General features: G+C 51.5%; 1 protein-coding gene across 1 annotated transcript; it reads right to left on the bottom strand.

The window, feature by feature from the left end:
- Positions 1 to 188: 188 nt before the first annotated feature.
- Positions 189 to 14,982, bottom strand: SGF29 (SAGA complex associated factor 29). Its single transcript, XM_047713673.1, is given in 12 exon segments — positions 189 to 557; positions 1,276 to 1,400; positions 1,402 to 1,435; positions 1,523 to 1,558; positions 1,798 to 1,944; positions 2,032 to 2,161; positions 3,044 to 3,108; positions 8,114 to 8,123; positions 8,126 to 8,185; positions 8,884 to 8,959; positions 10,530 to 10,618; positions 14,216 to 14,982. Coding segments are annotated over 12 exon segments (1,032 nt in total). The 5' UTR covers positions 14,355 to 14,982; the 3' UTR covers positions 189 to 436.
- Between the last annotated feature and the right edge of the window lie 833 nt (positions 14,983 to 15,815).

Here is a 15,815-nt window from a genome sequence, read left to right as displayed (position 1 = left end):
CTGCCTTCGGCTCAGGTCATGATCTCAGGGTCCTGGGATCGAGTCCCGCATCGGGCTCTCTGCTCGGGCAGGGAGCCTGCCTGCTTCCTCCTCTCTCTCTCTGCCTGCCTCTCTGTCTACTTGTGATCTCTCTCTGTCAAATAAATAAATAAAATCTTTAAAAAAAAAAATAAATAAAATTCCATGTGTATTATTACATCAAGAGTCTTTAATGCAAGCCAAGAACAAAAAAGAAATGCCCACTGGGACCAAACAAATCTATCTCCCCCACAGCCTCCAATTCCCCAACCTGCCCTGTTATGGGGAAGGGGAGAAGGGCCTGGAAAAACAAAACCAAGGAGACATGGGCAAAGGGGAACAATATTTATTTGCCATGAAATCTTCTGCTGCATTCCCCTGTGAGGGTGGTGGGAGACTGGGAGTCTGCCAGCCCGCTTCACTTCTTCTTGGGCTCCTTACAAGCTACCACGTACCTCTGGGCCACATTGAGGGGAGGGGAGTAACCGTCTGCATAGGAGGTGTCTTCAAACAGGACTGAATAGTCATCCTGGGGCTGTGGCAGGGGGCGGGACAGGAGGGGCTGGTCAGAGACCCCCAGGCAAGGCCCCCAACCCAGACTGACAGGAACCGCTGATACACAGGGTCCCTGCCTCTCCTGTCCCCACCTTCACTCCAAACCTAGTCCTGCTACAACACAGCCCTTTTCTCAGCAACAAAGAGCACAGAGGGGGGAGACTTGCTGTACATGTGGGGGGATACTACATGGAGAATCTGGTGGTTTTGGGAGACCCTGTGTTAAAGGGATCAAGGAAAACCCAGAAGACAGCAGGCAGGGCACATGGAGGAGGAGGGGAGAACAGCCTTGAACCTGCCATCAGGCAATGGGTCACCAGCACGGGCGAGCACAACCTCACATGAAGAAAGGGCAGGGGTGCGACAGTCAAGGTTGGAGGGCAGGCCCTGGGTGTGTGCTGCCTACCTCAGTGCAGAAGTGAGATCAGAGGGAACGTAGCCCCCCATTCCATGTGGGGCTGGCTAGGGCTCTGAAGGTGGGAGGGGGGCTGGCTGGCACTGCCCTAGGGGACAGGGCTGGAGGGTGCCTGCAGGCAGAGTGTAAGCAGGAGAGACAGAGTAACATATAGGACTCTCCCAGCTCAGAGAGGCTGGAAGATGAGGGCAGAGAGGAAGGAGGGTGGCAGGTGACCCCATGACCCATCTGTTCTGGCCAGTCCCGGCGTCATGGTCTGTCCCTCCCTTTGGGGGCTACCTTACCCGCTGGGGGGCGTGTGGATCAGGGCACGGTAGAAGCAGTTGGTCTGGGGTACAGGGGCCAGCACAAGCTGCTCCTTCTGAAACAAGGCCTCCGGGTCCGTCTCCGGGTTGGCTTTCCACTGGGGCAAGCGGGATGATACGCCGTCGGCTCAGGGTGTGTCTCCTGGAAGGGGGGCTCAGGTCAACCCATGGCCAGGAGTGGGGCTGCTTCCCAGCCGCCTCCACATCCCTCCCTGACCAGCACACTCACTCTTTGCCTTCTTCATCAATGTCATCCACCTCGTATCTGGAGAACAAAGACAGAACAGTGGATGCAGGGAGACACGTGGTCCAAACTGGGGAGTGACGAGGAGGGGAGCGTGGGGCATGGGGAGGGGAAGCAGCCCAGGGAGCCAGAGTCATACACAGCCCCACCCCCGTCCCCACAGACACTCTGGGGGAGGCTCTGGGCCCAGCCTGCAGATGGGGCAGAGGGCCAGCGCAGGTGTAACGGGATAGCGGACTGAGGGCTGGGTGTCCACTCACTTGTTGGTGGCATGGCTGTAACTGACCACCTCAGCCAGGATCCACTGCTCATCCCCATCCACAGCCTTTACCCGGGCGGCCACCTTGTCTCCGGGCTTGGCCACGTAGTCCCCAGAAGCTGGAATGGCCCCACAGAGGGGTGGGGGCCTAGGGGTTGGAGTAAGGCGTTAGTCCCAGCCCTTCCCTCCGGTCAGCTCCCCGCCCCCCCCACCTCCGGCTCAAGCCTGCCCTCACTTGTCACCAGGCTTCCCGATCCACAGGGGCAGGGTCATGGCCGACTGCTGCAGCAGGGTCATCAGCACGCCCCGGCGCATGGTCTTCCGAGGGGGCTCCGAGTCGTTGTACAGGCCCGCGATCTTGGCCGCTGTGGGAAGGAAGCGCGCCCCTGAGGCACGAGGGACAGGGCTCCTACCCCAGACCCCCAGTTGCACAGCTGCACGGAGTGGTCAGTGGAGCTTGGCCTGGTGCCCGCCTCCCGAGTGACCGCCCGGGGCCCAGTGTGCTGCTTTCACAGACCTGTGAGAGGTCAGATCAGCGGATCCCCTCAGGGTGACGAACTACAGGGCAGAAAAAGGGTTCTGGGGTGCTGGCATGGCCATTTGTTCGGTTAGCAAACATTTCATAGAGCCGTCTGTATACTTATGTGTACTTTTCTACTAGGAGTACGTGTTGTCATTAGACAAAAAACTAAAAACTGTCAAACGCAGACAGACTCCTGACCTCAAGCATGGTTCAACACCCGCAGTCAACCTCGCACAAACCCGGCTGGCGGTGGGACCTGTCTACGGGCAAGCCATGTGCCCATGGAGGGGGTCACTCAAAGGGTAAGAGATGGGAGAGCCACGGCGGTTTGAAGGGATTTGGAAGCCAACACCCTGTGTAAGCTCCGTGTTGAAGGACGGCTCTCCCAAAGCAGCTGGCGCTCCCGCGGCAACGGGGGGAGGGGGGGGAGGGTAGCGGGAAGGAGGCAACTGCCCCAGGCACAAGGGGCAGAGAAGCATGAGGGGGCGCAGTGAGACCTTCCCAGTCTGCACAGGGACACTGGGAGCCCCTGCCTCTGAGCACGAGCCACAACCTCCGCTGCCTCCCAGACCCAGGCTGCCCAGATGCGTGCCCCTGTCAGAAGTCTGTGGATCAACACGGGGCTGAGGCAGCAGCTCCCCACTCCTGCGGGGAGCCACGACCCCAGCCCTCAGGAAGCCTCACTCTGCCTGATCAAGAAGCGCCATGCTGCCCTCCAACTCACCAATCCGCCTTTCTTCCAACAGAGACTTGATTTCCGCTATCTTATCTAGAGCTTTCCGGAGGATGCTGGCAGGGGAGAAGGGAGAGAAGAGGATGGAGCACGAGCACAGACTTCCTCCTGTTTTTCTATTTATTTTTACTTTACTTATTTATGATATTTATTTAGTTAGGATATTATATTTATGACTTTATTTTTAAGTAATCTCTACACTCAATGGGGGACTTGAACCCATAACCCCAAGATCAAGAGATGCATGCTCTACCGACTGTGCCCACCAGGCGCTCCCGTGTTTACATTTTTTTTTTTTTAGATTTTATTTATTTATTTGACAGAGATCACAAGTAGGCAGAGAGGCAGGCAGAGAGAGAGAGGAGGAAGCAGGTTCCCTGCTAAGCAGAGAACCCGATGTGGGGCTCGATCCCAGGACCCTGAGCCGAAGGCAGAGGCTTTAACCCACTGAGCCACCCAGGTGCCCCCCCATGTTTACATTTTAAGAGCATAAACGAACTGACAAGGTAGTAAGAGGCAGCCCCACCAGACCCCTGGAGGACCCCAGAGCAGAGAGCACAGCAGAGCACCGCACCTGACAGTGGGAAGGAGCCATGCTGGCCGCCCCCAGCAGCCTGCGCAGTCGGAGGGTAGAAGCTGAAGCCTGGGCTCCGACCAAGCTGGGACAAGGAAAAGAACACGCTCCAGACTCCAGATGACCGGGGGGTGCTCTCTGGGCTCGGAGCGGGGCTGGAGGTGGAAGGGACGGGTCTCTGAAAGGCTCTGAAAGGCAGCCCCGAAAACCTCTGTAGCTCCTTTCCGGGCTTCCGGGGTGGCTGGGCCAGGCAATCCCGTGGAAGCGAACACGGTCCCCGCTGGAGGAAGGTTTTTTCTTTATCCTACATGTTGAGGACTCTCCCCCAGGGAATATTTCAGTAGGAATAAGCAGCCCAGACTCCATCTGGGGTCATGTATTCTCCTCTCCCACGGCTCTTCCTCTGGTCCACCTTTAGTAATTCCCCTGAGGTTCTGAAGGCCTTCACTGGGCAGGAGGGAGGCCCCGCCTCGCAGGTGGGCCAGGGGGCATCCCAGGCTCCTGTGGAGCTCACCAGGCAGGGGCCGGGGGGTGGGGGCAGCCATGGCAGAGGGAGCCGGGCAGCCCAGAGCGGGATGCCTGCAGCACAGCTCGGCGTGGAGGGCACGGGATGCAGGAGGCACTTAGAGCTGCCACAGGCTCGTGAGCCCCGGGGACATGGGGCAGTCAGGCACCAGGACAGCTGCAGAGTAAAAGCCAGGAGACCAAAGGGAACTTTGAGTCTGACCATCGCTGCCGCACCTGCCTGCAGAACACAGTTTTATGCTCAGATACTAAGCCACACCCTGTGAGACAGTGACGGAGTGGCTCTTAAACCTCACCGCACATCAGAACCTCCGGGGGAGCTGGCATTTAACCAATTAATTAATTATTTAATTATTTTTAAGATTTTATTTATTTGACAGAGGCACTGAGAGAGGGAACACAAGCAGAGGGGAGAGGTAGAGGGAGAAGCAGGCTTCCTGCTGAGCAGGGAGCCCGATGTGGGACTTGATCCCAGGACCTGGGGATCATGACCTGAGCTGAAGGCAGCAGCTTAACGACTGAGCCACCCAGGCGCCCCTATTTATTTATCTTTTAAGTAGGCTCCACACCCAACAGGGAGCCCAATGTGGGGCTTAAACTCATGACCCTGAGATCAAGAGTTGACGAAACCACCCAGTGCCCCTCCCCTGGGGAGCTTAAAAAAAATCCTAATTGTTTTAGGCAAGAATCATAAAGAGATGCCAAAGCTAAGAGTCTGACCGGACATGGGGTATTACATAATCTCAGTATCTCCTAAGGGAAAATGGGAACTGGAAGAGCCCACCCTCCAATGGGACAGGTCAAGACTAGAGCGACACCCCCACTCAGCAAGCTGGGACACTACCCGGCCGCAAGCGCCCCCAGCTAGCCATCCGCCGTCTGAGGCCTGGTACCGTGGCCTTGGCTCTCTCCTCTGGGCACCTGACATTCTAGCCCGAGTTGCTCGGGCCCTGGGAAAGCTACACTGCCCTTCTGCCCGCACCAGCTGGCCCGGTCACAAAGCTATCTTCCCCAGCAGGAGTCTGGGGGATGCAGTTACCCACTGTCTGAGGCCAGAGCACCAATGAGCACACACTCCCCTCCGCTGAGAAACGCCTTCTACACTGAGGTCAGACAAGGATTCGTTCCTACTCGGGAACGGCTACCTGCTCATGGAAGCGGGAACTCGGGAACGGCTACCTGTTCATGGAAGCAGGAACTTTGACCTTGTTTCCCTTTGACCCCTTCTGTCAGTGTGCCAACTCGAGGTCTTTTTATTTTTTATTTATTTTTTCTTCGAGGCCTTTTTTAAAAAAAGAGACCAATTGTTAAATTAAAGAACAAGGATTCTTTTCCATTTTCTGCAAAGCAGGAAGATGAAAACCAGCTGGGGGGCAGCCCTGGAGCTCGTGGAAGAGAACAGCAACGCGTCCCAGGCCTCGGGCTAGTTCCTGAGGCTGGCTCTTGGCGCCTCTTCAGTTGGCGAGGGTCTTAATTCATCTACTTAGTAGTACGGGTGGAGGAGGATGCTGCAGGAACAGAGACAGGCGTTCCCCACCCTGACCAGGAGCCCCCATGGGCAGGGCTGGCGTGCCCAGAGGGACTCCGGAGCGAGTGGTGAACGTATAAACTTGTCAGAGTCAAAAAGTGAAATAGCAGCAGAACTGCAAAAGGCTGGACCCTGCAGATCTGAAAGGAGCTTATAAACGTTTAACTCTGGGTAGGTCAACGCCGGAGAAGAGCCCGCACCAAACTGGTTTCAGAAGCAGTCACTCTGCCAGCACTTAAGCTGGGAAGGGCTGTTTTGCCTTTTACTCCCAAAGTGTGTCATTCAAGCTTACGTAAGCCATACTCCAGCACAGATGGGCGGGAAAGAGCCCGATGACAGCCAGATGGCTAATCTGCACATCAGGGGAAGAGGGGGCAGGAAGGGTAGGCCCGGAAGCTGGGGAACAACACCAGCAATCAGAAGGCGTGATGTCTCCTCCCGCCCAGGCTGGCCCCAGCCCAGCATATGGAGCCCGTCAGGTCCCTCTGTCTAAGCTGCAAAGCCCAGAATCCTCAGCCTCCCCTCTCCCAACTGGTCCCCCAACTTTATTCCAGAACCTGCCCTCGAACCCACCCTTGCTTCTCCATCCCCATTGCCACTGCCTTGGCTCAATTCCATCACCATCTCTTGCCTGGTCTCCTGGTCTGAATCTCACCTGGTCTGCCCCCCACGCAGCAGCCAGGGGCTTCTCTCCTGCTTTACATCTCTGCTGACTCCCTACAGCCTCCAGGATAAAGTCCAGTTACTGGAAGCCCTCCCCGTCCTGCCTTGCCCTTCCCCAGCCACAAAGGACTGATTCTCAGTCCTCCAGTGCTCATGTCCGGCATGCACTCCTCCACTGCCTCTGCCGTGTCTGCCTACTGACTTCAAGTCTCTACCCTCCCTGCGGCTGTCCCAGGCCCCCAGGCACAGTGAGCCCACCAACTGGTGGCCCACCAACTACGCTGTCCAGGTCACTGTTTTCTTAGGGTGTCTCTCCTTTCCAGACTGTGCCCTTATTGGCCAGGTCCTCACGATCCTAGGTCTCTGTGTGAGGACTGCTCAGCACCGGGCCCAGGGGAAGCGCGAGCAGAGATTTGCAAAGCAAAGATGATGGCAGGCAAAGAAAACCTCAGACCATGAGTCCAAGGCAGGGTCTCAGAGCACAAGACAGGGCCTGTGAAGGGCCAGATGGGAGGAGAGGAAGATCCCGGAGTCACCAACAACACTTAGGGTGCTGACCATCACATGCACAAGGCAGTATTTAAACAGCAGGTTGCGGCTCATTAGGGACTTGTGAGATTAATTTCTGGGCTAATAACCAGCATTTAAAAAATAAGAACAGGGGTGCTTGGGTGGCTCAGTCGTTAAGCATCTGCCTTCGGCTCAGGTCATGATCCCAGGGTCCTGGGATTGAGCCCCGTGTCAGGCTTCCAGCTTGGTGGGGAGTCTGCTTCTCCCTCTCTCACTCCTCCTACTTGTGTTCCTGCTCTCTCTCTGTCAAATAAATAAATAAAATCTTAAAAAAATAAGAAATAAAAAAAACAAAACAGGAGTGCCTGGCTGGCTCAGCCATAAGAACATGTGACTCTTGATCTCAGGTCAAGAGTTTGAGCCCCGTGTCGGGTGTACAGATTACTTAAAAACAAAAAACAAAAACCCCCAGCCTATATATATGGTAATAGCACAAATGTACTTCTCGTTCCAATTCTATGACATATGTCCATATAACGTACACATGTGTGCTACAGAAAGGTGATCGTGACACCATTCTAGCATGGCAGTAAGAATATGGACCCTGGGTTTACAACTGGGCCCTGACTTACTAGCTGTGTCACTTTCAGCACATCATGGAACCCCGTGATCAGTGTCCTCACCTGGAAAACGGAGATAACGCCCACCTTGAGGCCGCTCCGAGCATCGTATGACACACACACAGAGCGTACCTGGCACAGTACCTGACTCAGCAAGGCCACAGAGGAGTCCTTATTAGTGTTATTACAGCGATGATGACCAGGTCCTAATATTATGATGAAGCCACGACAGAGAATGTATTTCCTACCATGGGTTATGGTCAAGACGGTTTGAAAATCATTGGTCTTAGGGACTTTATATACATTATCTCACGTTACATTGACCGTTCTGTAGACGGTTATGATCCCCGTTGTCACGATGGAGCAACTGGGTCTCAGGGGGAACCACTGCTCCAGGTCACAGGACACCTAGAATGCCATGCCGGGCTCCAGCCCCCACTGTGCTGCCATCTAGGGAACGGCAGGGCTAGTGGGAAGTGGAGGCCCAGCAGGAGTTCTAGGGAAGGCGGGGGCCCCAAGGGACAGCTTGGGGAGCGGAATCTACTTCTCCGTGCAAGGAACCAGCGGCGGGCACTGGGGTCTGCAGGCCCCTGCAGCCCAGCACATGGTGGGCAAACAAAGTGGAGGGGGACGGTACTCACTTGCACTCAGCTCCGCGTCAGCCTTGGCGGTCGTGTACAGCCCACGTAGTTTTGTCCGGTAATAGGGAGAGACTGCAAGCGAACAGAGGAAGAGGTGGGCAGGGGGCCAGTTGGCGGTTCTATGGGGCTGCTTCCATGCATGAGGGTCAGACTTCCAGAGGCGTGCAGAGGCCACGGACCGGGACGTGAGCTGTGGTGGCTTGGAAGTTACCTGTGGCCGCTGCCCCATGTTTAATGAGTTCATGGTTTCATACAGCACAAATACCATCACTGGCATCTGGCAGAGGACTTCTGCCACAGTGTGACACCACGCAGAAAGTACACAAGCACTTTCTCAGCACACAGGAAAACAGACAATAGCTCTCAAAGCTGCTCAGAATGAGAGAGCACCAGCCAGGAGGCTGAGCAGGAGGGCTTCTGGGGCTGTGTGCAGGGGATGCCAGGAGGAAGTTCTCCCTCTAGAGACACAAACTAAACTGGGGCGCTTGTGCACTCAAAGAGGCACCCCTGGATGCAGCCTTAACACTGACTTCCCAGCCCCTAGACTGGGGGACTTTAAGGTTCCTGAGTGCTAGGTAGTCTGTCATCTGTTCCTGGAGACACCTTTGGTCACTCAACTGAAGGGAGATTGTCCCTGTGGTTAAGAAGCAGTTCGTTTTGGATTATGTAGCTTTCACGGAAAAGGCCGTCTGAAACTAGTGACAGTCACATTCCCGGTCTCAGCCCACCCCGCTCTGTCCTCCCCTTCTCTTCTGAGTCCAGTGACTTACTCTTATTCTCTGTCTGCATCCGCTCATGGGTCTTCTGGATGTTCACTAAGTTGTGCTCACTCCGCGAACGCTCCTCCTGCAGGGGTAAGTGCAACAGGTCAGGCGGACAAGCCCCTTGTCCTGCTGTGTCACCCGGCACCCGGGGACTCAGGCCCCAGAAATATGTATGCCAGTATCTTCCGGCCCTTACTTTTCAGGTTACATCCCACTACAAAAGACATCGTTTGGGAAGGCATTTCCAGGACTGCTCCATTCTGGGCCACAGGACTGTGCAGTGGACGGCTCCCACGAGACGGGTCACTGGGTACCTATAAACCTGGCTGGGGTGCCTGGGTGGCTCAGTCGGTTAAGCATCCAACTCTTGATCTCAGCTTGTCTTCATCTCAGGATCGTGAGTTCAAGCCCCGTGTTGGGCTCCACTTGTAATTTAGATCAATGCGCTGTGGCTGCCCTGACCCAAGAACAGATCAATACAGGACATCCTGAGCTACAGCTGGCAGAGACGGGACTGTTACTTGGAGCACCACTGGGGGCCCCGCTAGGTAGGAACAGGGCCCTGGAAAACACACAATGAAAAGCTGTCTCAGTACAAGCCTGTGACCTGGGACCGGCGACTGGCTTTATCCCCCACTGACTCAGAACCCAGAAATAACTGAATCATGGCCAACTGGAATAAAGCAAATACTGTGAAGAAAAAATATTATTCATAACAATATCTGGTAAAAGGGCAAGGCCAATTCTGTTGGGAGAGCATAACAAATAGCTCTGTAACTCTTCCCAACTTGCTCTGTAATGAAACTGAGCTCTGCCATGACTGTAGCTGAGCGCGGTAAGACGCCGGCAACACCTGTAAGCTCCAGCGGCCTCCTGCCGAGAAGCCACCTGATACTGGTATTGACAAGCAAACGTGCTGGGAGCGGCAGCAGCCGCAGCAGTGGCAGCCTCCTCGGACTGGCCCGGGAAGAACCGGATTCAGCGCGCCATCAGCTAATTTCTATGCTGAAGTTTCACACAAATGTATTACAGAGCACGAACAGTGCTGGATGAAGCAGGGAAATGGGTAATTAGATTAGTATAAATTCTGAAAACGTGTATGCGGGCCCGACGGGATGGACTGTTTGTTTCTCGCATCTCTCCCTGGCCCACCCTAGCTCCTCCATCATCAGCAGACTTGTGCTCACTCTGCCGCCAGTGAAGGATAAACTCAGCAGGACTGTCTTTTCAAACCTCGTTCCAATCAAGGCCCCTGACTAGCTCCTGGAATGGGATCTCTCCACTCCTGGCATATCCCGCCTGCTAAGGGGGTCTTTGTTCGGCTGGGACAGGCGGTGGACGGAGGAGGGGAGGGCCATGGTGGGTACAGGGCATTTTTGTCAGATGGCGAAAATGTTCGGAAACCGATCATGGGGATGGTGGCCCAACTCTGTGAATATACTAGAAACCACTGGAATCATGGGTGAGCTGTACGGTATGTAACTCCTATCTCATTACAGCTGTTATGGAACAGAGAAGATCAGGATGTCCTGCCGCCGAAGGAAAATGCAGCGGTCACACCCCACGTTCTCCTCCCCTCCCAGTCCATCGGTCACCTGGGTCCCTGCATGTCCAAAGTTTGTAAACGCCCTCCCCGGCCCACAGCTCCTTACCTGGGTTTGTTTGATCAGTTGATGGAGCTCCGTGAGAAGTTCTGCGATGCGGGAATCAGCAGACACCAGGGCCATTGTGTCTGGGGTGCCTGGCGGAGGGGCGGGTGTTGAACAGAAGAGACGCTGTTAGTGACTGCTATGTGTTAAAGCTCAGAGAGTCAAGTGACGACCTCATACCATAACACAGTAAAACCAGGAATTTCACATAATTTCTACAACAGTTATAACAGCATTTATCCAAACAAAAGAACCCAAGGTTTATCATCATTTTTTTGACAGTGCTTCCCAAATAACTTAACATACCACATAAACCAGCCTAATGAGTCAAAAGGACTTAGAATTTGAATCTTGGGAAGCTTTGATGTACATGCCTCAGTAGGATCACAGATCACTATGAAACTCAGGATTTATTAAACTCAGCTGGAAGTAAGAGTCCATAGATGGTTCTACAGTTGTTAGCAAAACTTAGCTCTTTTAATATTGAGAAGTTTTCTTTTTGTGTGTGTGAGAATTTTTTTTTAATTTTTTTTATTTTTTCAGTATAACAGTATTCATTATTTTTGCACTTTTGTGAGAATTTTTAACTTTCTTAAGTCATCAAAGATCTGATAAAGACAAAAACACAGAAGCTTTGGTTTTCCAGGCACATAAAGAGGAATAAGCCTTTAATTACAATTTCTTATCATGAGCAAAACAGCAATCTAAGAAAACGGTCTTTTTCGTGGAGAGAAAAGCAGAATATCAATCTTACACCACTGCACTTTTTATTTTTTTTTAAAGATTTTATTTGTTTGACAGAGACACAGCGAGAGAAGGAACACAAGCAAGGGGAATGGGAGAGGCAGAAGCAAGCTTCCCGCTGAGCAGGGAGCCCGATTTGGGGCTCAATCCCAGGATCTTGGCATCATGACCTGAGAGGAAGGCAGACACTTAACAACTGAGCCAGCCAGGTGCCGCAATACTAGTGTGTTTTTAAAAACGATTTATTTTGGAGTGCCTGGATGGCTCAGTCAGTTAAGTGTCTGACTTTGGCTCGGGCCATGATTTCAGGGTCCTGGGATTGAGCCCCATGGGGAGTGTTTCTCCTTCTCCCTCAAATAAATAAAATCTTTAAAAAAAAAAAAAACAAACTTCAATCTTAGTTCTGACACCACAAAAAACCCTTTTCAAAGATTTGCCTTCACATACCTTCCACAACTTTCTTTTCATTCAGATTTAATCATAAGCCTTTCCTCTCTAAATAACCAATCCCATTTGGGGGCAAAATTACTTTTTTTCCCACTCAACAAAATATATTCTCATTTCTTATACCTTCCTTACACATTTCCTACTTTCCTAAATACAGAACTGAGTCTGTTGGTAAACATGCTTTATTGCTTTACTGAAAAACTGTGCTAGGGGAAAACATGTCTCTAGAAATTATAAACTGTACTCATAAATTGCCAATCTAAAGAATTCTGGGGTAGGGACGGGTACGTGGCTCAGTCAGTTAAGCGTTTGCCTTCGGCACAAGTCATGATCCTAGGATCCTGGGATCGAGTCCCACATCAGGCTCCTTGCTCAGTGGGGAGCCTGCTTCTCCCTCTGCCTGCCGCTCCCCCTGCTCTCTCTCTCTCTGACAAATAAATAAATAAATAAAATCTTTAAAAAATTTTTTTTGTTTAGCAGACAGTTCACAATTGTTTACTACTTAATTTTCACTGGAGACTAAGGTTTCTAAGTTAAAATTCTGTTAAATGTTAAGTAAGGCTGATGGAAATGATAAGAAAAACAACTCTTGTCAGTTTCTCCGCAAGAAGGTAGAAGCACAAACCTGTGTTCAGTAAACAATGCTTTAGTATATTGTTTTGTTAGAGAGAAGACTTGGATTACCAATGAATTCAATCCAATTGATTGTTTAACTCAGCAAACTTTAAAGGTTCAGGTTTCCAAAGATTTTGAAAGCCATTTAAAAGTTTAACTTTGGGGCGCCTGGGTGGCTCAGTGGGTTAAAGCCTCTGCCTTCAGCTCAGGTCATGATCCCAGGGTTCTGGGATCAAGCCCCATATGGGGCTCTCTGCTCCGCGGGGAGCCTGCTTCCTCCTCTCTCTCTGCCTGCCTCTCTGCCTACTTGTGATTTCTATCTGTCAAATAAATAAATAAAATCTTAAAAAAAAAAAAAAAAGGGGGCGCCTGGGTGGCTCAGTGGGTTAAGCCGCTGCCTTCGGCTCAGGTCATGATCTCAGAGTCCTGGGATCGAGCCCCGCATTGGGCTCTCTGCTCAGCAGGAAGCCTGCTTCCTCCTCTCTCTCTGCCTGCCTCTCTGCCTGCTTGTGATCTGTCAAATAAATAAATAAAATCTTAAAAAAAAATAAAAATAAAAGTTTAACTTTAAACTTTTTTTTTCTTTTTCTTTTTTTTTTAGAGTAGGCTCTACATCCAGCATGGAGCCCAATGTGAGGCTAGAACTCACCCAATGTGACGGTGAGATCAAGATCTGGACTGAGATCAACAGCCAGACACTTAACTGACCCAGACGCCCCTACCTAGAAAACCTTGTATTTACTCACCCTCCTCCTTCTTAACAATTACCCATGAAAGCTTTAGGAGATAGGTGAAATTTACCAACATTTTAACCCATCTTTTGTGGACAAACTGCAGCACTGCAGCAAAGATAACACGAGCTTATCTGACCTTTAGTAAATCTTGGTAAAGTGAAAGTTACATTTCACGCTGATAACTCCAAGGACACCACCATTTTAATTAAACCAACAAACCTAAATCAGCATTAATACAGAATACATTGCCCCTGTGCACACTGAAAGTCAGTCGATGTGTTCCCCACTGTCAGTTCTGCCTGGGGCACGCGTGGGGAGAGCTGAAGGGGGAGGCTTCAGTCCAAGGGAACCCTGGGCCCCTTCATGCTGATCGGGGGGACACTATGATTGGAATGGTGCAACAGCTTGGGGTGGTCTTTGCTCCCCCACAGCGAGGACCCAAGAGGCAAGAGCCAATGGCTCCAGAGGCACAGAGGTCTAAGCGGGGCTGGTTATTAAGCCCCTCCTACGGTGGTGCAGAAACAGGAGGGGGAAGGGGAGGCAGAAGAACGGAGGTGCTGCCAAAAGGCCCAAAGGCCTGAGGTGGATAAAAGCCCAAACAGAAGAGGACTCTGGGTCCTAAGGCTCATCAGCTTGGACAGAAGAACAGATGCCACATTTTCTTTCCACCCACAGAAAGTGAAAACAGGGCAGTCCGTGTGCAGTCAGAGAATACAGGGAACCTCCTCGAAATAAGACGAGTGTCATCAGCTACTTGGGAAGGCTCCTGAAAGTCCATGTCTGGAGTCAGACTAACCACAGAAAGCTGGCCGCTGAGAGCCGTCAACCCGGAAGGAATGAGGGAGAAGTCCCCACACACAAGGCATCGGACAACGTTCATCCAGGCCTCTCAAGACACAATTCAGATCCAGTGCCCAAAATAAGAAGCAAACAAAGAGGCAGCAAGTGACATGGGAAAAGAGGGAGGCGTGGGCAAGATCTTGGCAGCAACCTGTTGACAGGAAAGAAGGCGGGGCCCATACAGAACAGGCCCTCTGGGGTGGCGCCTACTCCTATGGGACGGATCATGGATAAAGCTCCTGCAAAAATCGCCCGGATTAGACAGGGGTTCCATACTTTTGTTTCTTCAGGTCTCTCATTTGTCCTGACCCGTGGGCTGTTTGGCATTCCGGGTCCTGCGCTCAGATTGAGTGGCACCCTGTTGGGCAAAGGCCCCAACTGGGTAACAGCTCCCACTGGTCCCTTCTAGGAAGCACGGGGTCAGATGTATATTGGGTTTTATGTTCATGGAGGGGTCGCACAGGGTTATTTAGGAGGGAACCTTATATGAGAGTCAAGATCGGCGGCCGTCCTGATGACATGTATGGCCACCCTGTGCCCGAGAAGAATACGAGTATTGAAAGATTGGGTAAAGCAGGCAGAGCCTGAGCCAGCACTGTTACAGCCAAGGTACTAGTGTCCAGCCGGGTGGCAGGCGTTTGTCCCTCCCTGGAGTGTAGCCACAGGAAGGAGGTTCTCTCCTGAGCACTCGGACAAGGCACATTCCAAAGGGTCATATTATTCAGGACATCCCTGAAAAAGAACAGGTAACAAAGACTGGGGATGAAGAAGACTTACCCAGCAGTACTGAATCTCCCAAATTCCTTTTGGTGTTGTCCCTGTATAGGCCCCCAAAACTCACGCAGGGGTTTCACAGTCAAGAAAGAACCGCTGACAGTGCAACTTAGTAAGTTTATTTAGTAGCACTGGGACAGGGCCCCTGGGCAGCAGGAGGGCACCTGGGCTGTGTGAGGCTGGTGGCTACAGACTCAGCAGTCAAAGGGAAGGAGGCATGCAGGAAGTGTCAGATTACAAAAGTTTCTTCAAATTTCTTTGAATTTCTGAAACTACTTTTGCAAGTTTCCTCTGGTATTCCCACGACCTGGACACCCCAACCAGACACCACAACAGAGCAGAAGGCAGATGCCCAACGGACTGAGACACCCAGGCACCCCTATCCCTCATCATTTTCAATGCAATCCCAGCTGGCTTCTTTGCAGAATTAACAAGCTCATCCTAAATTCATATGATAATTCAAGGCATCCAGAAGAGAAAAAACAATCTGGAAAAGAAAGAAGTTTTCCCAACTACAAAACGGACTACACAAAGCTATAGTAATCAAAACAGTAAGGTAAAGGCAGAAGGATAGACCTAAAGATCCATGAAACAAATCGAGAGACCAGAAATAAACCCTCACACTCATAGCCAATTAATTTCCAACCAGGGCGCTAATGTAAACTTAGTGGGAAAAGAATCATCTTTTTGACAAATGGTGCCGGGACAACTAGATATCCATATGCAAAAGAATGAATTTGGGCCCCAACCTCAGGCCATATACAAAAATTATGTGAACAAACAGTTCTCCAAAGAAGATATATACAAATGGACAAGAAGCCCATGAAGAGATACTTAATATCATTAGCCATCAAGGAAATACAAATCAGAACCACCAGGAGGTATCATTTCACTCTCACCAGGATGGCTAAAACCAAAAAGAGACATAATAAGTATCCAGGAGGGTGTGGAGAAACACTGATGGATAAGGACTGGTTTTATTCACACAAAGGAATGTATTACTCAGCAATAAAAGGAATGAAGTACTGATCTGTGCTACGAAACAGATAAACTTTGACCTTATGCTAAGTAAAAGCCACACACAACAGACTACGTAGTAGATGAAATACCCAGAACCCAAGTATAAAGTTTTGTT

This window comes from Lutra lutra, chromosome 18 (genome assembly GCF_902655055.1).
Source record: "Lutra lutra chromosome 18, mLutLut1.2, whole genome shotgun sequence".
NCBI lineage: Eukaryota > Metazoa > Chordata > Mammalia > Carnivora > Mustelidae > Lutra > Lutra lutra.
Note: the sequence above shows the minus strand (reverse complement) of the source record. Positions and strands in the feature narration are given on the sequence as shown.